At 47.8% G+C, this 26,145-nt stretch overlaps 1 protein-coding gene across 1 annotated transcript; it reads left to right on the plus strand.

Moving 5' to 3' along the window:
* The first annotated feature begins 10 nt into the window (after positions 1-10).
* Positions 11-25,537, plus strand: LOC138510160 (nuclear factor interleukin-3-regulated protein-like). The gene is made up of 2 exons (XM_069625637.1): positions 11-291; positions 23,639-25,537. The coding sequence occupies exon 2, from the start codon at positions 23,839-23,841 to the stop codon at positions 25,222-25,224; it is 1,386 nt and encodes a 461-aa protein (XP_069481738.1). The 5' UTR covers positions 11-291; positions 23,639-23,838; the 3' UTR covers positions 25,225-25,537.
* The last annotated feature ends 608 nt before the right edge of the window (positions 25,538-26,145 follow it).

The following is a 26,145-nucleotide window of genomic DNA, read 5'->3' on the forward strand; positions in this document are numbered from 1 at the left end:
GCCTGATTGGCCAGCGGCTGCCGTGAGTCAGGGCGCAGGCTGGCAGTTGTACCGAGCTTTACGCTGAAGAGTATTGACCTACTAACACAGATCTGCAGAGCAGAGGCTGGGAGGAGGGAGAGATCCGCTGCTGGGGGGCCCCTGCCGTCCACAAAAAAACAACACAAAATTATCTGCGCCCATCCCGACATACGGACGAGCCTCTTGAGGGAAAAGACGGGATGGACCACCGGCGGGAGGATGTCTTTGGATGCCTTTGCTGAGCGCGTTCTGCAGATGGGGATGGCACAGGTAATGAGGGCAATTACTACGTATTGTGTGCCCGGCGTGTGTAAAACGTGCAGCTGTGCTGACCCGCGTTTCGCTCCGCTCTATGTGTGTTCCTCGATGTGGGGGCATTGTAGGCAGCACCACCCCGATCCCATTGATCCTGACAGGTTACATAACACTCCCCATCATCCTTGCATCGAGGCACATCCTTCCTTCGGACATCCCTCGCGACGCTGCATGCGGCCCCGCCGATGCGTCGCCTCTATCTAGCGTAATACGTAATTAATCCTGAGGGCTGGAGGAGAGATGTGTGAACGGAATTATGAATGAAATAGTGATGCTTCGCTGCGAACGGTGGCTCCTGGAATCAACAGATGGGGAGGGGGGCTCAGAGAAATGGATAGCACTGTACATATGCTTTACACACACGCGCCGTGTGTGGCTCCTGCGCCTCCCGGCCCGTGCTGTCCGCCGATGGGAACAGACTGGCACAATGTCTCATTGGTTGCATAACCTGTGGGATGGAGAGCCGACAGACGTGTGACACGACGACACTGTGCGGTCGCCCTTCGTTCTCTTTTCAATTCCTGGGCCGTCCCTGGAATTCTGCACGCCTAGCAAAACGTGTACATCATTTGAACACACACAATCGTTTCCTAAATGATGGCTGCTTTAGAGGGAAAAAAAGAAAGACAGCAGCCTTGGTTATTAATGCAATGATACCAGGGGTCACGGTTGATGCTAAAAAGGACCTCGTGCCCCATGCTTTGCCTGCTTGGTCATGGGTTTCGAATCTGCTCGCAGTTGTTCCTGGAAATGTTGCATTATGTAACCACAGAATGTGCTGGCAGCGGGGCCAGAGGGGAGGAGGCAGGGAGTGAGAGAGAGAGGGAGGGGCAAGGGGGAGTCCATTACTCCGTGTTACGAGCCTGCCACAAAGAAACCACAGCGATCTCATCTCAGACAAGTGGCACCGCTGCCCCCCGGCTTCTCCCGGCGAGCCGGGAGGTGTGTGGCGGGTGAAGCCTGGCAGTGTGTACCCATCCTCCCGCATTAGTCTCGGTGCACACATTCTATCACAGACTGTGGCTCGAGGGGCTATTTTGGTCCTTGTCCCGAGGGGGTGCACGGTGACGACCGCTGGCTGCAGTTGACACCTTGCCTCTGGTGGTAACATTAGACTCCCTTCCATGCCGCTACAGCCCCACCGTGGCGCGGCTGGTATTGCCGACAATGCCACAATTGGCAGTGGCGGACAAAGCAGCGAACGTACTGTATTAATTGCAAGACAAAGCCGCGTTGCCACATGCGCACGCACACTAGGAGCAGGAATGACTGTGAGAGCTGCGCAGGACATGGAGTTGCGCCCCCCCCCCCCCCCCGCCTCTACCCCCGCCCCCTGTGTGCCTATAATTAGACGCCTTTAGTTAAACGCGTTATTGATTCGCCCGATGGTGTAAAATGACACTCCGTTTTCTCTGAATTCTGAGTTCGCATTCCCTGAACCCTCGTCATCACAACCAACATGTCCACTGCTGCCTCTCGCTTCCAGGAAAGCGGGGGCCGCCCCCATTACTCGCTCTTTCGTGGTCTTTGTTCCCAAGGAGTGAGGGTGGGCACCTTTGTGCCTCTGAAGTGGGCTCATACAAGGGACCCGCGTGAGAATGGTCGGCACTTGACGTTTAGCTTCAAACAGGAGCCTGTCGGGGGACACTAATCACCCCCAGCCCCCTCCAGGTTAAAATGTGGAGTACGTACGTACATGGCAAGGTGCCGGGGAGGGCTGCGCTGTTGCCACCCTTGCATTTTCCTTTGTTCAGCATCGCTGTGGCTGTGAGGCTGGGGGCAGTCACGTAAAAGTAACGTAGTAACTGGGTAAGGGAATTCAATGGCACCCGCAGCCCACGAGAGCCGGGGCTGCGAGGGACAAGGGCGTTTTTGTGTGACTAGAGTATTTTGAACCGCGTAGAGTAATAGAGCACGGATTCTGACGGGGTTCCTGCCATGCGTGCGCCAGGCCGCGGTGCTGCGGCCTCCTCACAGCGGGGACGGTGGCGAGGCTGTGCCCCGGGAGCAGACAGGGCGGCGAGCTGCGGCTGCAGACAGCCCCGGGCAAGGGCGGGTGCGCCAGGGATGCTCCAGCCGTCACGTACGGCGCTGTGCACTCTACTAGAGGAGGGAGGCGGAGGCCAGGCTGCTCCCGCGGCGGCCAGGAATACTACACCCGGCACCAGAGACGCACTGGGCGGCCGGAGCCCGCGCCCCTTCCAGCGCTGGAAATGTTCACGTCCAGCATTGCTACGCGTGGACTTTGGGGATGTGACTGAATGAGGGCTTCTTCTTATCTTAAAGGCATGCCCGTTCGTCCACACAGTAACAGCCATTGGGCCTGATTTACAACCATGTCCTCAATGGAAGTGTCCCACGTGAAAACATTTTTGAAAACCAGGCCCATTCTGTGTTCATTTTATTTTTGTAAAATATATTCTTGCACGTATATTATTAGACCTGGCCCTGTCCTTTATTAAATGACAGACTGTCGAATCTTCGTGCTGGTTGCCCATCTCACGAGGACCTCGCACATAAATAGGTGCCGTGACTATTACCAGAGCTGCAGTGCAGCCAACCCACGGCCGGTTGTTATTACGTTGGTAAATGCTTCTCACGCAATCCGGAGGGGAGGGGGGTGCGTGTTAGCGCCTCCCTCCAGGTCCAAGAACAACTGTCACTGCACAACACAACAGGAGCAATCGCCCCTCCTATGATCTGTCCTGCTGAAAGGCCGCCGCAATGTGCGGGCTTCGTACTCGGGATGCTTCTGCGGCAACATCCCCGCAGGCCCCGTCCAGTGCATTCCAACCGCCACACGTCCCCTATCCCAGCAGCTGCCCTTCATGCGACGACCCGGCCATGAGATGCCAGCCACCATCGTTCACAACACACGCCACTCATGCTCCCGAGTCCCGTGGCTAGAGAATGCTGCCTGATACCGATCACCTCTGTGCCAGTCAGGAATATGCGCGTGCACGTGCATGCACTCGCGGGGTTTCCGTTAGCCAGGGCGCACAGACGCGCACTCGCCTGCGTAGTGGGCGCGTCAGCTGCTGCATTCCCGAGACAGCGACCCCGGTGCCTGGCTACTTGCATTTCGCTTGAGTGATGCACCACACTCCGTCCAATAAGAACCGTGCTCCCGAGGAAAAGTTTCGCCTCGGTGCTATTTATTAATAAGATATCCAAGAGGAGAGCGTGCGGCCTTCAGATTTGGCCTAGCTCGCCCAGTTCACACAGGGACACCCCAGGACGCCCCAGCGTAGCTCAATGGTGAACCGTGTGGAGGCTCTGTGTGTATTGTATCCAGCAGGCGGAGCAAGCGCCCGCCCCGCAAGTAGAAGGGGGCTCTCCAGCATCCGAGTGGCGCAATATGCACACCACGTCAATCCCCAAACGCTTCGCACCATCGGCTGTCTAGGAAGAGGCCAGCGGGGTTCCAGAAGGAGTGGCACCCCCGCGCAGTGTTGTTACACAATGCGATGTTTTATGTTGTTACACTTCTTTCCTGAGGAGATGTGCCCGCCCCCACACGCTCATCTCCAGGAAAGCAGTAACCCAAGGGCGCGTGGACTCTGGCCTTTCCCGTGCGCACTGGGAGCATGTTATTTGTCAGACGAGGATGGCGTCATTAATAACGCAGTGGTACATGCAGGGTATTTAAAGCCAACCTTCTTTCCTCGGTACCAGTGCGCCTGCTTTTGTAAGAGCAGGGGGCGCCTGCGGCGAGTTGCAGCAGGCTGGGGCCCGCAGCTGATGGGATAACCGCCTCCCTCTAGGTTTTAACCCGCCTTAGCACCCTTTGAAACTGAGAATGCAGCGATTGTTTTTTCAAAATCTAAATGACCGCTTATCTGTCAGCTGCAGCATTAGTTCATCCTGAGAGCTATACTTAGACGCCGCCCATGGGAAAGCGCCAGAAATAAACACGACTGCCCCAGTCGCCCTGACATGGAGGAAACCAGGCGACCTCGCTGTCTCCTTTAGGCTAAGTAGACCAGGCACCCTTGCTCTCTTGCTTACTCCTAACCTGTTACACAAAACTCTGTACCATTTTATGTGGAATAAAAAAGTGGCTGTAGGCTTTTATTATTTACAGCAATAATAACCACAGAAAGGAAATGGTGTGCTTTTGGACACCTCGTGTCCAAGGGGAGTGATGCCCTCCTGTTCTTCAGAGCTCGTCCTTGCTCTTTGGTAGTAGTGTTTCCATTGTTCTTCAAACTCTGCTGCATGGACGTCATTTCACCAAAATGCTAGGGGTAGCGGAAGTGACTTCACATGACCCTTGACCTCTGGTGACATCACAGGAAGTGATGTCATTTGATCCCACCCCAAAGTGCTATCACGGGAAGCAATGGATCACGACCTTTCACCCCTTCACAAAACAGGAAGTGGCATCACATAGCATTGCTGCTGAGCACACTACGAAAAATATGGCTACGATATCACTATAATGTGATATACATTTCATACAAGAATGGATCGCCGTATGCATCATTAAGATCAGTGTGTTCACGCCCATATTCCCAAATTACTGTGAATGCAAGCAGACATCCATGGCCAAATGATATTGATGTTCTATTATATAGCACTTCCGCTTAAGCGATTTATATAGAACAAATATACATACAATATCACCCAACCTGTGTTGGTACTCCTTTATCGACTTCAGAAGGATGAAAGGCTGAGTTGAGGTGTTTAAGAATACACTAAATCAGTGGCTCACCCCCTGCAGTGTGCCTTAAATAAACCTTTAATGAGTCTAGCAATTATTGTATAGAATTCCAGAAAGACACATTATTTGGTATTCCTATTCTTTTTTATATAGGGTCACTGCTGAAAGGGTTAGACTTGTGTAATCCCTGTTTTCTTTTTTTTAGAGACCTGCACAAGAAAGCCAGCCATTCCAGAAGGAAAGAGCCACATGGCACGGGCCACAGCCCAGGGTCTTGCATTGAAGAAAAAAAAAGTTTTTGTTCTCTTTTTTAGGGGTAGCAAGGGGGAGGTAACACGGGAGATCTCAGGGGTCGCAGTTCTGATCCCTAAATGACGTCCCTGCTCTGCTGGCAAGTCCTTTCTTTGCGTGTATGCAAGCTGGACTTTTGCCACTCCAGTTTCCTCTTCTATTTTTGTCTGGTGCCTTTTATCAACCTAATTGGCATTCTCTCCTTAGACACGCGCTGCTGCTGGGTACCGAACCTGCTACCCAGCGTCTCCTTTCCTTATTCCTTTTTTCCGGTGTGGGTTGGGTGTAAACGAAAAGCTCCCTTCATCTCCTTCCAACAAGCTTACCTGAACTGGGTGTGCTTGTTTTCTTGCTGTGCTTACCTTCCTCTTGGGTTCCCTATTTATCCCCCCGCCCCCGCCTTGTTTTCTGGGCCTCCTCCTGGCCCTGTGCTGTTTTTTTTTTTCACACCTCTTGTTTTCCTGCTTTTGTTCCTTCTTCCGGGGGGAGGGGCTTTTTTGTTGCTATGTTGTCATGGAAACCTTGGGTGATGGCACCTCCCGGTCACCCCCCGCCCCGGAACGTCCCTGCCTGCTCCCTACGCCTAACCCCCCCACCTCCCAACCCTCTATCTTCCCGCCCCTATGGGCCGGTCAGGGGCCTGCGGCCTTTTACTTTGAGAAGTAGAGCAGTGCGCACCCTGGGACATAAGCAGGGTTGTGACATACTGCAGTGGCCAACATTATTAGAAACCCCTTGTACAGACAAAACACACGCGTACAGCCAAAGACTAACAATTACACAGAGAGTAGGGTAAGTGCAAAAAAGTTAGGCCTTAGGCTTTAATATGTACACAAAACGAAATAGCATTAACAAGCTGTGCTTTTGGGCATCACATGGTCAGGTGAGAAGCGGTACCCCAAAAATGCCAATGTCCAGTAATGGGCCTCCTCAAACCTGACCCGTGCCGCCAACCTACGACTGCCTGGCAGCGTACCGAGTAAGGCAGTGAGCCCCCCCCCACCCCCCTCCAGTGCAGGGCTCTCATTGTTCTTACACAGATGAATCTTGCACTTTTCTGCATCCCTTTTGCAAAAAGTGCAAACGTTTTCTGATCCTCAAACCACCCGTATGCTGTGGGGTTAAAGTTGTCCATGAATTCGTTTGCCTAGACCTACCTTCTCAAAAGCACATAGACAATTTAGTTTGCAATGTGTGCTGTGCAACAATCTCACTAAATGTATCTCCTTATCGCCTTATGCAAAATCACTGCTTACCTTTTGATTATTACCTCTTTTGGCTTTTTGCGAACAAGCCATGCCAATGCCAAACCTTTAGGCTTTTGTATAGGTATTGGACAGACTAAGCACTGATAGCATGATACGACTTGGCCATAAGATTGCAGCAGCTGGACAATTGGATAATTAACTGGGAACATGATGTCAGTATCTGGCAAATGCTTATCTAATACCTCAAGGCAAAACTGTTAGCTTTGCTGTTGCTTGTTTTTAACAGGATGTCAGTGCATGGAAGAGATGTACACAATTGGCTGAATGCACACTTAGTTTAGACATTTCTTTTGCGCCAATAGTCATTTACAGCTTCAATTACCCCATTAACTCGTGACAAACTGCTTACAAAACATTAACACTTAAAGTTTGATATTACTGCTTGATATACAGAGATCAAAGACATACCAGGAGGATGTGTTTAGGGTGGGGAGAGGCAGGTAGTGGGTGGGAATAGCCAAAGGCATCAGCATGGCCAGGGGCTCTCAATGGGTGGGTAAATAACCAAAAAACACCCACAAGCTCTGTGTCCCCCATACACATCACATGTCATCTCCCTCCTGCCTTTATTCCAATGGAATCATTTTGGCTTAGGTGGTGCTTAAGCACCACATAATAGTCAAAACTAAAAACAGACACAGCACCTGGCAGTACCATTACAGAAGGACAGAGCCCTCCCATCCCTCATCTCAAACCCTGCAAGTTCTATTTCATGCGCCCTGCTGAGAAGAACCGATCTGCTGGAGCCTGGCGTCCATTGACAGGCTGTCCAAATTAATATATAGGTCTTGTGGTTTACAGGAATGTTTCTGTTAGGGTGAGTTTTGTGACAAATAAAAACCTGCATTACTTGCTCAGAATGGTTTCATGCTTGAAATTCGTATCACAGACATATTTCAAATAAACAATTCTGTGCTCATTTAAATGTCCCCAAAATGCTTTTGTTTTTATGCAAATCCCCAGGATTGGGTTTCTTGGGGAGATGGGCGCTGCTCATTCTGGGCGGGGCTCCATTCAATGAAAACATTGTCCTCTCCGTTGCAACCTTTTAATTTTCTTGGTCGCAAGTCCGAGGGACACGGAGTGTTGGGTATGCTCTTCTTCTAGACCCTTCAAATAAGCACTCTCAAGAAAAGGGATTTAGATAGTGAAAACACGAAAGAACACGGTCAGATCCTGCTCTGTTTTCCCAAGATCTTGGATTTGGCCCTCTGTATTGTTTATAGGACAATATCGGGTTACCTTCTTCTAACTTAAGGCATCTTGGACAAGCATCCGATCATTAAGAGGGCACAGAAATGGAGGTTTGGGCACAACACGAACAATACATGCTGATTCCCTTAGGTCATATGGCAATTCAAGAGGACCCGGAAGAAACAGACACAACTACATGGCAATTCTAACTGTGAGGTGCTTAGGGGCTTATTTGCTGGGTAGGAATTTTGGGGTGATTGGGTGTTATTATAGAAGTTTTGTAGTGGATACACTGGCAAATGACTGCCTAGACCTATTCTTAGTGTTTGTACGTGTATGTCAGCAAAACAGAGAGTGGGCATATGGATTGCAAATTAAACTTCTGTGAAAGAACAATGCACATAAAAGCACACATGGATGCTGTGTTTCAATGCCATCAAATAGGGGTATCTGTTCCTTTGAGCATGCTCACGGGCTACGCACAGGTTCGTGGCACCCTCCATGCAGTGCTCTGGCTTCAAACATGTTGTGGTACAGCCCCTATTTCCTAATTCTGTCTTGCTCTACTCAACCTCCCTCTGAGCTATCTTCTCCCTGTCCTGTTTCTCCCATGGCCTCCTTGCTGATTACACTCACACGTGTCTTTCCTTGCGGAGTCACTATGCGCTTGTCTTTGTGCTAGTCCCTCTGCTACCCACTGCAGCATGGCCACTGGTAGTCTTCCCTATTCCACCCTAAAGCATTCCCCCTGGCCTCTCATCTCTCCCTGACTCCATTCTCACTTCCTGTCTTTGTGCTTGTAATTCTATATTACAAGTCTTTCTTGTAATATAGAATTGTATCCCTCGACTTCTTTTACCCCAAACACCACCTCATCTTGCAACAATCTGAAGAACATCCTTAAAATTCCCAGCCGACATGCTATCCTCTATCAATATCCTGATTTAGGCCGCAGTCCTCATCCAACTGGACTATTACAAATGTCTGTGCCTGGGAATCAGACAGTACCCCTTCCAAGCCTTATTCTTTGCACTTTTACACCCTGTGTATCTCTCCCAGATCCGCTCATACATCAGACAAGCTGGGTCAGCGTTAATTATCCAGCAGGTTCCTTTCTAGTATATATGCCTTTAACTGGAGCTCTATAAATCATTGATTGCCTTTACTATGCCCCACCGCCACTCCACGCGGAACATTTACTTCTAACTGCGGCTCTTCTTTTCCACTCGTTTATTTAACACAGAGTAATCCCACCCGACCACTTTGTCACCTAGAGCCCCTTCACTGGGACATCTTTCCCCTTGACCTGAGTTGTAGCTCTTGCTTAAGCACCTTTGACATAAACCTCAGGACCAGCCATTTTTAAACTCTAGGGTTACCCTTTACAGACGTCACTTGTACGAATTCTGATCTCCATACAGTCTCCCGTGTAACATGCATATTTATTTGTCATGTGACCGAGGGGTATGCAGTAATAAAATCGCGGCAAAAATGTCGCCATTACAAAAAATCGTGGTAAAAATGCGGTGTAAAATGACGGTAAAGGTGTACCCCATTTTATCATTTACGGGGAGCAGGTGTTGCGGGGGTGTCCCCGTTCCCTTTAAATGGTTTAATGGGTCTGGGTGTTGTGGGGGTGTCCCCCGCATCCTTTACATGGATTGTGGGGGCAACACCACAGCATTTTTGCCGCTATTTTTTTTTGTGTAACCAGCCATTTTTGCCGCGATTTTAACACATGGAACCGACCGAGGCCCCACCCTCTACCTCTCACTATCCAACTTCTATGAATCCTGTTTTTTTGTTGTTGCAAGGAACACTGGAGTGGGTGAGTTTACCATGTATTATTTATTTATTTTATTTTATTTAGGGTTTGCGATAAAGTGCCATACTTGAGCAAAGGAACTGCTCACCGAAAATATAACATGTATATACAGAATTAATCGACAGAGTAATACAATGAAAAAACAATCATTACAAAAATACCAAAAATGATAAAGATTGGAATTTCACGAGAATCACAATAAAACCACATGCAAGACAAGAATTCAAAACTGTTTAGGAAGTAGCCAATGTATACGAGCTCGATAACGAGTAATATGGGAAGAAGCCTGTCTTAAGGTGGAAGGGAGAGAGCCCCAGAATCTAGGAGCAGCAGTGAGAAGGCCCTCGTTTGTGCCGCCTTAGGAATCGTTGGGAGCAGTGACGTCTTCAAGCTAGATCACTGGGCCCATGCAGGATCAAGGCCTTGCAAGCAAAGCAGAGCAGCTGGAAAGGGATCTGGGATTAAGGTGGCACCAATGAAGGGGTGCCATGAAAGAGGCTACATGATCATATTTACAGCCGCGGTGATCAGGAGGCAGCTGAAGGCAGTGTGCGTTGAAGAGAACATACCACTTCTTCAGAAACCTCCATCAGCTCTGTCGCCCACTGTTAATAGGTTATGTTATGTTAACGGTACTTATATAGCGCACCGTCATCAACGGAATTGGTCCCCAGGCGCTCTGGAGGATCTGTAAATGGGAAAGGTGGGATGGGTTAGTAAGGTGAAGAGGGCGTAGGATAGTGGGAGGAGTGGTGTACACTCGGTAGACACCGGGTGCTGAGCTTTGGTGCGAGTATTGGATCGGTGTCAGTCCGTGTGTGCTGTTGGTGCGGCTTATGTGCTGTTGCAGTGTGGTGAAGTCCTTGCAGCTGGCTGTGCGAGAGATGGTTGTGTGAGTTTTTTTTAAGTATGCAGAGAGTTAGAGTTTATATTGGTTAGTGGGTTATGTGACATTTAACATGCAAGCATTCACAGTTCTAAGTGCAGCACTTGCTGCCCTACACAATTCAGTCTGAGTGTGGCACTCACCAACCCTAACAATACCATCCAGATACCACACAGGCCAATGTTCATAATTCTATCAAAGTGCGGGACATGTCAACATTCTCAATTCTTTTTAAGTGTAGTGCCTGGCAATCTTCATAATTCCGACTAGGTATGGCATATGCTATGGGAAAGTACACATGTTTTCACACTGTCGATGTCCTTTTCCACCGATATGTTCACCAAATAAAAATAAAGATGTTAAAACGGCAAGCATGGACTGTAACGATCTCACACAGAAGAGACATTGTTGGTGTGATGTTAACCGCTAGACAAGGACTATACACATGCGTAAAACAAGCGAATCATGATTCTTTGCAAAGTGATAGCGATGGCGAAGGAAGAGCACTTTGCAAGCATTATAAAAACGCCAGCACTCGTTTCAATTGGCTTTACTTTTGAGTGCTGGAGTATGAGAAGGTTTTAGGTGACAGTTAAACTCGCCTTGATACGAGCTGAGCAGGCGACGGCGCTTCCTGGAAGCAGGCGTGTCAGTGCACCCATATCGACCTTCATGAATGCACAGAGGTTGCCATCTCCATGCTCTGAAAGACTGAAATAGCAGCAGCGACTTATGGCAGGCAGGCCAGAGCCTTCCTGCCCTTCCACTGCGGCAGAGTGAAACTATGCCAAGTGTCTGGGCGAGAGCGGCCCACTCAGTGGGCATGCGGCGCTAGGGGTCTGCTCTGCCATCATTCTCGGGCCCCCGCCTATTGCAGGGTTTCTGCCTCTTCACTTCTCGCTTTGCTTCCCCCCTTAATCTTTCAATATAAAATGAATGTACTTAAGTGCCAGTTCTTACAAATGCTGCGCGCAGAGGTCTGCAATCTTCGGCTCCCCGGAGTTTTTATACTACGACTCCCAGGATCCCTGGCTTTCGCTCTGCGTCATAGGGCTCATGGGAGTTGCATTCCAAAGCATAACATTGAGAGCCGAATGCTGTAGACCCTGGCCGGGCAGAGCAATATTGAGAGGCAAGTGTGTTTCCAGGTGTGCACTGCAGAAGCTTCCCCATATTGGCCATAAATCATCTATTATATGTAGCTTGCTTTATTTATTTTTTTATAAAGAACAAAAAAGTGGTATCTTGCAGAGATAATGCCCTCTTAGGCTAACTCAGATCCCCTGTCGCTAGTTTTCTCGACCACAGGAGTATTTATCATGACTTATTCAGAAGCGTAGCTAGGATTTTCTAACAAGTGAGTCCTGAACCTAAGGTAGTTGGTCCCACTGCAGTGACATTAACATCTGTAAATCCACACACAGCGCTGCTGAGTGGGCATTTACAGATTTTGGGTGGGCCTAGCCCACTCAGGCCCTACCCTGTCTACACCTATGGACTTATTTTTTTTTAACACTAGCAGGCAACAATATGAGTTATACACTTGTCTTAGCGAGATCTCATGGTGGTTTGCTCAAAAGGCATTTTTTCATGTGGCTAACAGTTATTTTCCCACTTTTATCACTGCTCTCTTCCCATCAAACAGGAACTAGACTGGAGGGCACAGCCCCCAAAACCCTGCCTCGCAGCAATCAGATCCACCAAGGGCGGAGGCTCTCTGGTCCAGGAGGCTTTTGTGTACAAGTGGCTGTTCAAGTTACAAAAAAACTTCTCAGAAGCAGGAAGAAGGTAGGGCTCCTGGAGGTGAACATGGCAGAACAATGGAGAACTATATTTTGAGGAGGGGACATTTATCAGAGACACAGGGAGTCCATCAGAGGAGATAACACGTACGGTCCTGGTAGGCATGACGTACTACCCGTGGACGTCACCACTGAAATGAGGTGAAAACACTTTAGAAATCCAATACAAATTCTAATTGGTCTCGGGAGGATAGCTCAGGGGCAACGTGCTCGCCTTGGAAGCCAGATGACACGGAGCAACAGAGGTACGATCCCTGGGTCTGCGCTTAGAAACCTCTGGTTATTAAGCGCGTTATAAATAACATTTCATACCATTTCCAGAATGCCTAACAATGGGGAAAGGTGTTTCTGGGAAAATAAGCCATCTCTGGCCCACCAAAGAGTCTAAATGAAAAGTACCATGCTTTAGCAACCTCTTGAACTAGTAGTTGAAGAACAAAACAAACCAACAAAAAGGAAAGAATTAACAGCGAACATTCAGGGTGTAATATGCCTCTTTGCGCGGCATGTGCCCATGGGTGAAGGCTGTCATTTTTGGCAGAGAAGGGAAATTGCAGCATAAGCTTATGGAAGTAATGCGATCTGCCAACGACTGCTCAATGCATTGGCGCATAATGCAGCTTTAGAATGCGTATCTCTTGATGCCACAACTATCAGTCCAGCCACTAGAATAGGCCACTCCTCGCAGTGGCACATGGGGCTCGATTCACAAAGGGCTGTTCCAGGCAAGGGAAACAATACCACGTTGGGTGCAAGGAATCAGTGCATGTTCAAGCCACAGTGCCCAGGCATCGGGATATTATTCAACACCTGCATTTCTGGATATGCCTGGGTCTATGCAGAGTGCATCCCCGATTCACATCGGGATAAACTAAGGAATGCCCTCTCCCTGAGCCACCCTTCCCCTGTGCCCGCTCTGATCAGGCCCAGGCGGTGTGCACCGGAAAGCACAAGGCAGACCGAGGACCTATTGGACCGAATAGAAATGCTCATGCTCTGATTATTTTCACCCTTACACTTAACGAGTAAACAGAGGAAATTAAAAACAGACATTTCAGGTAATTGGAGCGTTAAGTGAAATGTGTGAGGATGGGTATTTCACCGCAGGCAGTGGGTATGGTAGACTGTAATGCAGCTTTTATTCAGCAACAAGACCCCACACTGATTTGCCTCTTCCCTGCTTCACCCAGAAACTTCCCCACACTGTAGAACTTCCAGCAAGGGGGGGGGGTGGGCTCAAGGCGTACTGCACAGCTGAAATGTAAAATGAGATGGCATAAAATATACTCCAACAAACACGTGGGTGGAAAGCTGGGGGGCCTCATGGTTCCAGAAAAGCCACAGCCTTTCAAGCACATGGCTGTGGTTAGCCAGTCTATAGCTGATTGTCGAGAACACACCTGCCCGCTGGGTTTTGGGGCACCGGGTTTCGTGAACCAGGGGACCTGTCTGTAGGCCCTAGTAGTCTCAGGATGATAAGCAATTTCATTCTTATATCCTGTGACCAAAAGGATTTGCCATTTGGCTTCACAGTGGAGGGGATGATGTCACTGTGGTTGGGGCTCAAGTTCAGTGCTTGAAGCACAATGTTTTTGAACCCCAGATGTTCTGAATGTAAGTCAGGGCCAGGCAGGTGCCTATGTTTCCAACAGAAGAGGGGTCTTCAAAGTGCACCAGCAAACAGCATCTGGTGCCCTTTAGAGAAAGAAGCCCCAAAAAATGTACCGGTGCAGCGAACATCCTGCCGCAATCTTGCCAGTGGAATTGCTTTTTTTTTGTACAAAATATGTGCATTTAGATTCTTGCTTTGCATTTTATGGCACATCTTCACAACATTAAACCAGAATGTATTTTTGAGGGCCCGTGAGCCTAGCGAAGTCCAGCCTGATGCTGAGGAGCAAAGCTGTTGTAATTCAGATCCTTCTTACTGCGAAACGCTATAATGATAGGTGTTATTACTACCCAGCAATAAGGTACTCGGCCTATCACCTTCAGAAGGGGGAAGTGCCGAGTTTACCCTGCAACTTGTGCGAAGTGCAGGTGCGCCCCATGTCAGAGGTGAGTGCTTAACCCTGAGCTATCCATCGGGCTAGTCCCAAGAACCAAATGCGATTTAGATTTTGAGGCTATTCACATAAAATAAATGTTCATGCAGTGTAGCTAAATTGAAGTGATTTCGAAAGTGGTTTGTCTGTACTGCTGGTGTGCCTGTTGCTCAGGACCCGATTGGGAGACCCCCACGACGTTGCATTCAGCAGATTACTTGAATAACACCTCCACGACCATGTCTCAGTCTGCACACATTCTTAATACACTTAAATAGGCCAATAGGTTGTTATGCATATGCCTTGAAGTGTAGTTTATGTTATGTTATATATCACTTGTATAGCGCCTACTGCCATTTGGAGTGCCCTCGAAGCACTGTGGGGTTGAACGCCCTTTGGACGAACGTAGTCAGAGAAATAAGAGTTGAAGAAATTATTTCAAAAATGCATGTGTGCATTTTTCACCAACACGAAGGTGCGTAGTGCGTGGCCAAGTCCCTAGCAGCAACCCATAGTCATCGGGTGAGAGAATGGGTGCCGTGACAAATTGTCAGGGGAGTGGGCGAGTCAGAAGTGTCATGTTACGCGAACGTCTTGCACATATTTTGCATGGGTTTGAGCTGTATTCTCTTGGATCTGGTGATGCATGTTTTGGGTGTGCGTAATGAAGTAGTGTTTATTGAGAGGTATGCAGGTGAGTGGGCTGCGCCCATGCAGTATACGGTTATGTTTTGTAGTATGCAAGTATGGCAGTGGAAATCAGTAGCAAAATACAGTTGGGAAGCACTGTGGGAAGATAATGCAATGTGGTGGACCAAAACCACAGCGGGATTCGGAAATGCAAACCCAACCAGACGTACTGTGGGAAGTAAATGCAATGTGGTGGAACAAACCAACTGTGAAGTTCAAAATGCAGACCCAACCCAGTAGCACTGTGGGAAGAAAATGCAATGTGGTGGACCAAAACCACAGCGAGATTCAAAAAGGAAGACCCAACCCAGAAGCACTTTGGGAAGATAATGCAATGCCGTGGAACAAATCCACAGTGAGGTTCAAAAAGGAAGACCCAACCTAGTAGCACTTTGGGAAGATAATGCAATGCGGTGGAACAAAACAACAGCAGGATTCAAAAATGGGATCCAACTAGAAGCAATGTGGGAAGTAAATGCAATGTGGTGCAACAAAACAACAGTGAGATTCAAAATGCAGACCCAACCCAGAGGTACTGTGAAGACGCCTACCCAACCCAGAAGCACTCCTCAATAGGCCTGGAGGGCTAGTGAATACAGTGCTGGGTGTGCTGGACAAGCCCCTTCTGGTGGCTTCTCACCTGTGTAGTCGACCGCCGAGAAAACGACAAGCAGAAAAGGCGTATGTGTGTGTCAAGTAGCATTAGAAAAGCACGGAAAACCGACACTTTGGGCCTGATTCACAGAAGCGTTTTATAATGGCGCAATCCAATAGGAAAACGCTCTGTAAATCAGGCCCTTTGTCTTTCTGAATGATGTCTCTGTGTGAGACAGTATTACCCAAATATTTTTGAGGGGCAGGACAGAGTGACATTGTATTACATAATAATGTCACGCTTACTGAACAATGAGAATAGCAGGGCGTTGCTCTCTTTTTCACATGTACCCAATGCTATATTTCTCCGATTGTTGGCCAACCTTTCTTGAAAACACATTTACGAGATTGACGTGACTGCGGCACCATTGGCGTGTTACCCATTTGCAAATCAGTGACACCTGCGAGAACCCGTGTCAACAGAGCAGAACAAAGAATGGGAATAGTGTACTACCGACAGCGACACGTGACCGAAGAGCTGTTAACTGCTACGCTCGAGCACAGCAGGCGGGAGCGGAAATGCAGCAGCGCGCGCGTTTCTACAGAAAGCGCGCATTTCTGTCATTATTCAGCAAGTCGTCACATTTTCGGTGAGTGAAGGGGATTTGACGCAGGAGTAATCTCCAGGAGACGTTTACGCAGCACGCCCACAGCAAGTGGCAGCGCGTGGACCACAGGGCCAGAGAAATGGGAGTTCCCTCCTCCGGTCACAAAATGCACGTGCTGACGTGCGACATACCCACCATCATTATCTGAACACCACACTGCCCTAATGTAATCCGTCACCTAGGCCAGCCCGCAATCGATGCGTGGCTCGCAACCATGTGGAAATTCAAGTTAATCTTACCATCCTTCGTGACCATTTCAGCCAAAGCTACACCCCTCTCTACATGTCATGCTGTGCGTGTGTTGTGCTCCTGTCTACTTAAGTTTGTCACTCTAGTGGGCATGTTGACAGCCTTAAAATCTGGGTTCTCATCCAGATTTCTTGCACTTCACCAAACAAATCACTAGAATATAGCTAAATCACATTATTTCTCTATACCTCAAATTGTGTATTGATCGAAAAGTAAGTTCCATTCCTCTCCCCCTCCCCCATTATACTCTTACTTCTCGAATACACTCCATACATAATATTCAAAATACTCAAGCAAAAAAATTAATAAAAAAAATACCCTGCGTCTTCAACCTAACAGGACTGTGTGTCTGTGTGAAGTGCCTGCATGTGTGTGTGCGCATAAGGCTACTTTTAGTATGACTGCTTCCGAGCGACACTGATCATGCATTTATTTGGCCCTAGCTACCCCCTAATTGCAGATTTGTCTCGCCTTTTATTAAATCCGGGCCTCTTAGGCCTTCACTTTTGTTCCTCTAATCCTTTATGACACTAGAGGTGAATAACGCGCAGGGATATTATAACTCCCTTGAGTGAAGGCTCTTCGTGGCTGTTCATTACACAGGGTTTAATGGATGTATCGCTGTGGATAATAGCCTTCTTATTAAGTGAGTCGAGCAGCCGTGTCTATCGACGTCACTAGGCCTGCAAGCTCCATCGCGCCGGGTGCCTGTTACATAAGTGGCACTGGCAGAGACGTGCATTTGAGAAGAAGAGGGGGTGCATGCTTCGTGCTCTCAAGGCAGTGTTGACGCGGGCTATGGACGGTGAGCAGTCCACTATGAAGACCCTAAGCATAAGCCTGCACCTGGATAGCAATGCTCAGAGGCTCCTCCACCGCCATTGTCCCTGACCTCTGCCCCAGCATATGTGCCTGGCTTAGTTATAGGTCATTAAAACCCATCATGAAATATGAATCTGCGTTTGTTTTCCTTGTACCCTCATTAAAGCCATACCGATGATGCAACCCTAATGACTAATGCTGGACTGCGATGAGCATCCCTTCACACCTTATGTAGCTCCATTTCCAGTCCCTAGCTGACCTATCTCTTTGAATCGCACCCATCCTTTATGCTTTAATGGTATGGCTACATATGGAGGGACGCCATTGTGGTATGCCAGTGGTTGCTAACACAGTGTTCCTAACACTAAATTAGTTCACCATATAACATACATGAAAGAGTCCTGCATGGAATTATAGTAACTATGTACTTTACTGTTTTCACTGGATCCCAGGCAAGACTAGTTGACATTTCAGGATATGTGCCTAGGTCATACCCACATTCCTAGTTGAGAAAGATCTGGGCCTGTGGGGCATTTTAACCAAAATCAGTCCCCTGGGATTGAGGTTCTGTTGAAGTTCTCAGTATTGTGATGGACCAAGAGTGAGAACGGAACTGGCAATCGCTGTGCTCTTATACATAGCCTAAAGCCATTGGGCAAATCTGACAACCTCCTTATGATGGATACTGGCATACTATTAACAGAGGATCCCAGAAAAAAGGAGGATATGGATCTTATCAATGTTCAATCATTTACAGGAGTCTTCTGTGATTAGTAGATAGTGGAAGCTGAATGTGTTTTAGGGTTCAAATCCGTTTACTATTGACGTGCCTTCTGGGATCATGTGACGTTGCTACAGCTTGCGTGTTGATTATTTATGCTGACTCACTCTTTTGGCCAATGCTGCAATGAGACGATGGAAAGCAATAAGTAAGATCTTGCAGCACATTTCAGTGGACATAACAATCGCAAACATCTCACCACGCAAACATTCCTTGCCCAGAAGATAGCAGAACCTGCCCTCAGCTCATGGTAGCATTCAAAACTCTTGATTTCTTTATAGACAAGTAACAGGCCCTCAAACCTCAAGTTCAATGCATAGTAAGAATCTGCTTTTTTCAACTAAGATTCCCTGTCACATTATGCCACTGCAACATTACCTCTTAACGCCATTGCAGTTTTTACCATGATATTCTCTAGCCTCTACATAAGCCTCCCTAATATCCGCTGACTCATCTACAAAGAGTGCAAAATGCAGCAAGTCTGTGTATAAGACCGGAATGATGGTAATGCATCCCTTCAGCCCTCCAAACGCTCATTGACTCCCAGCCAGATGCAGAATCGAATTCATAACACTTTGTATCACCCACTGTGCCTTCATTGGTAGGGCCCCGGAATCGACCAAGAAGTTAATCCAAAACATGCCTTTCAGAACGGTCCCCTACACCAAAACGGCTCTAGTAACAGTTCCACACTTTAATCAGAAAATTCATGGAAGTTCCTCTGTCTCATTCCTTGGAACCACCCTATGATACACTGTGCCCAGCAGCCTCTGTACACTGAAGGCCCACCCTACCTTCAGAAAATTCCTTAAAACCTGGGTGTTCCGGAGACCTAACGCAACTAACTATCACTGGTATACACCCTCAAGAGACTAGTTGCATTTAGGTTGATCAAGCAAACATTCAAAACCTCAGAGCACCTCTTTTGAAAAAGAGAGCTAAACTGGTCTCTGTGTTTGAGGCCAGCAGGGTAAGCGCAGGTCTCAGTGTCTCCTCTGTGAGACGCATTCACAGCCTCTCACCCACTTTTACCTTTGGCAATAGATAGACACGGCGCTGAAGTGAGTGTTACGTCCCATACGGAGGATGATAGTACAAGAAAGGAAAATAGGGAAGGGTAACACAACATGGGAAGGCTTCAGGCACAGGGAGCTATGAGGAGGGGTCAAAGGAAAGCAGGCACTGGGATTAGAGCCAGGCAGAATAAAATACAGGAGACATAGGGTAAAGCAAAGGCAGAAGAAGAGAATAACAGAACAGTAAGGAAAAAGCTCTTAAAGAATATCTCTCATAGAGAATTAAAATGTGATTGCATGTTAAATTAGGCAAAGCATAAAGGGACTGATTAGGAGTTTGGTGGATACAGCCACATGGCATTACTTTCCCCAGCATTGGCAACTGCGGAATCTCTGCCTGGTTATGAGATTCTGTTAGTCCTCATTGGACTTCACTGGCAAATGGAGATATTACTGCCAGTGGTAGTACCCGAGGCCCTTTTACCATCATTTTGTTGAAAGTTATACTGACATGTACATGATGGTGGATTTACAGACTTATTGTTCAAAAACCCGTAATCAGGCGCAATGAAAAACTGGGCAGCTATACCATTACCACCTGTTTTATTTCAGTTACATCCAAACTTATAGAGGCCCAAAGTAAGTACTTAAGCAGTATAAGGGTGCAGAAGGAGGAGACTGACAGACAGGTCGCATGATGATTATTATAGACCTTTATTAGTCAAGAAAATAAAGAGAAAACACAACCTTCCCTATCTCTGAGGGGTTTCCCTGCCTCAGCTAAAACACTAAGGGTTCTGTCAGAATGTCCGTCCTGTGTCAAAAACTCTACTTCTGTCCCTTACACTTAAAACCAAACTAGAGATAAAGTAGATCTACTTGGTCCAGAAGAATGACTCCCTTCTTCTGGACTTGGGATAAAAGTTCACTTCCAATTCTTGGCTTTTTTCTAAGTGGAATGGCTCCCTTCCCCGTGTAAAATTGTCCTCCAACATAAAAGGCAAAGTTCAAGCACTTTCCCTTGGCAGCCACACTGCTTATCATTTAACACTTTGTAGTGGAAAGTCGTTATAACTTTGATTACCAGGAGAATGAGTCCCATCTCCTGGTATCTTGATTTAAGAGTTGAACACAACCAATGGGAATGCCTCTCTTCCCCTGGTTTTGGTTACCAGGAGGAAGACGCCATTTTCCTGGTATCAATGCTTCAAAGTTCAATACAACCAGGGGGAATGACTGTCTTCCCCTGGTTGTTTCTTTGCACTTGGTTGCAGAGTCCAACACCACCAGGGATAATGACTCAGTTTCTATGGTGAGCAAAGGGTCTTGTGTCCTTTCGAGTTGGCAAGAGAATGCCTGCCTTCTCCTGGCCTGGTATGTCACTTTGCCTAGGGAAATTACTCCCTCACCCAGGCTTCTTGGCCCTGGTTTCAGGTTAGGGCCATGAGGGGGAATTGCTCCCTTACCCTGGTTTACGTATTACGTAGCTTCAAACACATAGTTCTCAAAACTTAGAAGGATCCATGATCCTGACTTTTCCCCTTCTTTGATTTGACTCACTTGGTATCCCTCTCTACCAAGTATTGTGAGGAGGAAGATGACTTGTGTTACTCTCTGATTTCGGGTCCCAGACCCTGGTTTCTCTCTCTCCCTCCCTCTCTCTTTCTCTCTCTCTCTCTCTCGCTCTGTCTTCAGCCACTTTATTCACTCTCCTGCCAAGTTTGACCATGAGGAAGATACCTCCATTCTTGATTTGGGTCCCAAATCCTGGTTTCTCTCTCTTTTTGGATCAGCACACTTGGCTTACTCTCTCACCAAGTACTGCCATGAAGACGATGCCTCACCTCTTGATTTGGGTCCCCAACCCTTCTCTTTGGGTCAGTGGTTTTTGTTAGGCCACTGTGGTGAAGAAGCGTTACTTGGATACAAGACCCTCTAACTGCCTGCCTCGCGTCCTTATCGGTCCTCCCAACCTTCCTTGTACCTGTCACGGGGATCAGGTAGCACTCCAGTTCTTCCTGGGATTGGGCGTCTCGGTGGCAGCACCAGCGTTCCTTCTTCCTCGGTCCATCGGCTGCTTGGGTCTGTGCTTGGCTTCTCTGCTTTGCGGTCTCAGTGCTGTCACCAGACCGTCCAGTCCACCTTGTCATGATCGTGCCACTGCACTGTTTGTCAGGACTGGCAGGGAGGTCGGTGCTCGCTCAACCTCCTCCTGACTGTGCCCGCCACTCCACCTGGTTCTTCTCTGGATGTGATTTGAAACTCCTGGGTTTGTCGCAGGCTGAAGACAAGTAGTCTTGTGGTTTTCTTTTTATGGCACTGTATCTGCCCTGGCGCAATGTCCACAGCTGTGACTGTATTTATCATGTCCATCCTTATTCCTTCTACAGGCCCCCCTCTTCCCAGTACTTGGGTCAGGCAAACCCTCAGGGTTCTCAAAGATCTTCTTCATCCTAGTACATTTTGTTATGTCATTCTTACATATGTTACATTCATATGAATGACTGGATCCACGCTGACCCCACACTCCCACCCACCCGTATAGAGCTGGAGACCATGTCCCCGCTGACATCGCTCCAAATCCTCTACGCCACCCACGAGCAACTCCCGGTGCTGCCCAAAATGACCCACCACATCCGGCGCGCATGGCGGGCCGCACACAAACTAATCGGCTGGGAAGAACAGCCAACACTGTCGCAACCCATATGGCACAATGCGCTCCTCCCGCAACTAGTGAAAATGGGCCCCTTCGGCCACTGGCTGGCAAAAGGAATACAAACATTAGCACACGTGATACAAGAGGGTCGCCTCCTGAGCTTTGAGACCATGCGCGAACAATTCGACCTGGCACCCATGGACCGGTTTCGGCATACGCAGCTGTCCCACGCCATCCGCACCCAATTCCCCGACACTACGGTCGTGCCTCCCTGCTCTCCCATCAAGACCAATATCCTTCCACAGCACATCTCCTCTAGGGTCACTTCCACTCTCTATCAGGCCCTTAATTCAATCGGGGCCACACAACTCGACGGGCTAAAGGCAAAGTGGGAAAGGGATCTGGACCCCCTCGAACCTGAAGATTGGGTGGAGGCGTTAATGTCCCCCAGAGAAATTGGAATAGAATCCAAGCTCAGACTAATACAGTTGAGGATTCTCCATCGTTCATACCACTCACGCACGGCAATGGCCAGATGGGGTGGAATAGAAGACGGGACATGTGTCCGATGCAAAACTGAACCCGCCACCTTCTACCATATGATATGGGACTGTCAGGTGATACAGGCCTTCTGGGTGGGCCGTGTCAACACAATCTCAGCCGCTCTGGCGACACCAATCCCTAGGGACCCCAAGATGATACTCTTGGGCATTGGGGGTGAAGTAGACCTGTCCAAATATGAGAAAATGTTTTTGGCAATTGCATTGGGGGCAGGCAAAAGACTTATTGCGGCCAATTGGGGATCTGCCGAACCACTGAGCCTGAACCGCTGGAGTAATGAGTTGGACAGGTGCGCAACCTTAGAGCGCCGGATCTATAATGCAAGGGGCTGTCCCCGCAAATTCGAAAAAATATGGGGTAAATGGCTAGATGCTCAATGAGACCCGCGGGTGGGGGTACACCGGTAACGCTGCTAGCATTGTTTGCCTGCCTTGTCCTATTACGGTCCTCGGCCCTACGGGCCCTATTGCTATGGATAATTGCCTTCAACATGTATACCGCTGATTCATGTCTTATTCATGTACGTTTCTCTATGTTATGTTGTTAAAATTCAATAAACAGAGTTATAAAAAAAAAAAACATTGCCTGACTGCAGGCCTGTGATTGCTATCCCTAAAGAAGCACAGCGTGCGCAAAGTTCCTCAGATGACATTCCTTTCTCAGACCTTCCAACTTAGTGGTTTTGTGCCCATAGCAAAAATAACATTGTTTGCAATCTTCAAATATATATCGAAAACCTCCAGAAAGGCACCAAAAAGGCCTACAACGTAGCATTTTACCCGCCTGACATATATTTGGTTATGAAAGAGAATACAATGCCATGTATCTGGCTATGTAATAATGCCAACAGCCCCAGTGGCCCCAGGGCACCACCAGGAAGCAAAGAGAGCAGCTCACTCTGCGAACACTTGCTTTAAATCATTGCAACACGTGATAGCATTAGATAGAGGCATTCTTTATGGTTACTAGCTAAATGTACCTTTGGTGCCACATTGTTTTCTTATTTCTTCTGTAAAATGTTTAAATCTTGAAATGTTTGGATTTTTGCATACAGTACCCTTTAGGGAGCCACACCTATACACTGGAGCTAGCTTATATGACATTGTGTCATGGCCGAGTACAGTTTGCCATGAACATGTCCTCTTGGTTCCTTAGACATTGTGTATGTGACTCCACTCTGCCAGTGGTCTAACAAGCATAGCTGACATGTGAGCATGTTCGAATGTACAATATTCTATACCAATATCCTCTCGATTTCTAATAAATGTTATCTTGTCATTCCCTTCTGCAGGTGGCCTAAAACTCCTTACAGCAAACTGGAATGAACATGGGACCAGATCCCCTCCTGGAATTTGAAGACACGGTGCAAACAGATCCGAACATATGGATAAAATAATGTATGTAGCTGTGAACAGGATATGTTGAAAAATTCCCCGGAAGTTAGTTTTCTCTTTCAAGTACCACTTTCAGGTTCTCTTTGGAATCTTTTTGATGCAGCTAAAGAAAATGCAGAGCATTAAACGGGAGCAGACCCATACGGATGCAGGGAGTAACATGGAGAGCATGATGACCCTTAATTCCTCATTAAACGACATGTCTGACGCATACGCTTCCAATGACGACTTGCTCTTCGATGAAGGGAGCCATGGGAAGAACAAGTCATCATCCTGCCGTCGGAAGCGGGAATTCATTCCTGATGAAAAGAAAGATGCCATGTATTGGGAAAAAAGGCGCAAGAATAACGAAGCTGCCAAACGGTCACGCGAGAAGCGGCGGCTGAACGACATGGTTTTAGAAAACAAGCTGATGGCTCTAGGGGAGGAAAACACTGGGTTGAAGACTGAGTTACTAGGACTGAAACTCAAATTTGGTTTAATAAGTGCTGCTGTGTATGCTCAAGAAATCCAGAAACTCAGTAATGTGGCCACAGTGTATTTTCAGGACAATCCATTGGACAAGCCAAATGTGAGCTCTTATGTTATGGAGCATGAACATTCGCCGATGGGCAGCAGCTGTATCTCTGTCATTAAGCACTCCCCGTTGAGTTCTGCGTCAGACATATCAGAGGCATCTTTAGGAGAGCAGTCTCAGGAGTTGTCTCCCAAGAAGAGCTGCCCAATTCCTCAAAGCCCATTCCCAGTGATAAAACAGGAGCCCATGGATCTGGAGACCTACGCACCAAAGGCTGACGAGGACACTGTCTCATATTCCGGCTCTATATATCCCACCTACTTGGGAAACACGTACACTGGTTACTCGCACTCCCCTCCTTTGCTGCAGATAAACAGCTCGTCCAGCAATTCCCCAAGGACATCTGAGGCAGACGATGGCATAGTAGGGAAGTCATCTGATGGAGAAGATGAACAGCAGGTCCCCAAGGGGCCCATTCTTTCTCCAGTAGACTATAAGAATGTCCATGCTACCGTGATAAAGGTCCCGGAGGTGCACTGTTCTGCTTTGCCCCACAAACTTCGAATTAAAGCCAGAGCAATACAGGTCAAAGTTGAAGCTTCTGATGTTGACTATGATGCCATTCAGAAGTCACTATCCCCGATTGACATGTCATCGAAGAGGCACTGTGAGCTGGACAAAAATGAAGCTCAAGCTCTTCTGAACCCCCCACTGAGCTCTCTGTCTGTTCAGGTGACCAACATCCAAGACTGGTCTCTCAAACCGGGTCACTGGCATCAGAAACCGCACAAAAAGATCGAAAGCAGCTGCAAAGCTGGAGTGCGTCACCCAGGGGACAATGTTTACAAGGCCTCCGATTTGGAGAGTTTGTATTTGAAGCAAGGTATAGCAAACCTATCGGCAGAGGTGGCTTCACTCAAGAGACTTATTGCCACACAAGACATATCCGCTTCAGATTCAAGCTAAAGTACTACTGAATTCCTCTGTGAACATACTGTCTACTGGATGTGTTTTGTTGTCAAGCATTGTTTTGTACAATGATGAATTTTCACTGGACTTGTGCTGTCATTTCACTGTAATGTTCATAATGAATAGTTGATGGTGTCTTTTCCGTGCACAAGCTGCCACTATATGACGCCAAGATTGTGTTATGATCACTATGCTTTGTGACCAGTTCAGTGGGCTGTGCCAGGCTGTGGTAGGAAACATGCATTTTTGCTGTTCTGTTGTAAATTGTGCAAGTTGCCGGTTGTAATAAAGTATTCAAGACAAACGCAAAGCTCCTACTCTATTGCAGTTAGTCTCAAAGGCCAAAATGCAGATTTCAATGGTTATCCAGGTAAATCAAGTGCCAGGTTTTGCAAGATTGGCTGTGCATACGTTATGATGATTGTGATAGAAAATGGGGGGTCAGCAATGGTACCCCGGAGAAACCCTTTCATGCTGATTTCACACTTTATTGCCCCAACCCTATGCACCCTTGGAAGGCAGAAGCACTGAAAGTGTTAAAAGTATTGCAGCCACCCTGCAGAACTGCCTTTTGTGATCAGCTGAAAACTACATTTCCCTATAGTATCTCTATTAGTAATACAACATTTGCACACATCTATCTGTTCATGTACATATGCTGCAGAGATAGAAAAATAGTTGCACCGCTACATAGCAGGGGTTGCAGCTACTGTGTGTACCATTATTTGCAGTTAATAGTAGAGTGTGGGTCAAATCCAACTGCAGAACTAGGCATGTGGCAAACTCTCGCCTCCCAGGGATGTTCATTTGCTTTTGTAGCAGGCAGTACAATGTAGGATTTTGTCACTTTGTGCTTCATGGCCGAAAGGGGAAGTTTTACCCCTCACCCTTTCTCTTCAAAACATCCCTGCTCACATG

This window comes from Ambystoma mexicanum, chromosome 6p (genome assembly GCF_040938575.1).
Source record: "Ambystoma mexicanum isolate Mex_15411 chromosome 6p, UKY_AmexF1_1, whole genome shotgun sequence".
Classification (NCBI taxonomy): Eukaryota; Metazoa; Chordata; class Amphibia; order Caudata; family Ambystomatidae; genus Ambystoma; species Ambystoma mexicanum.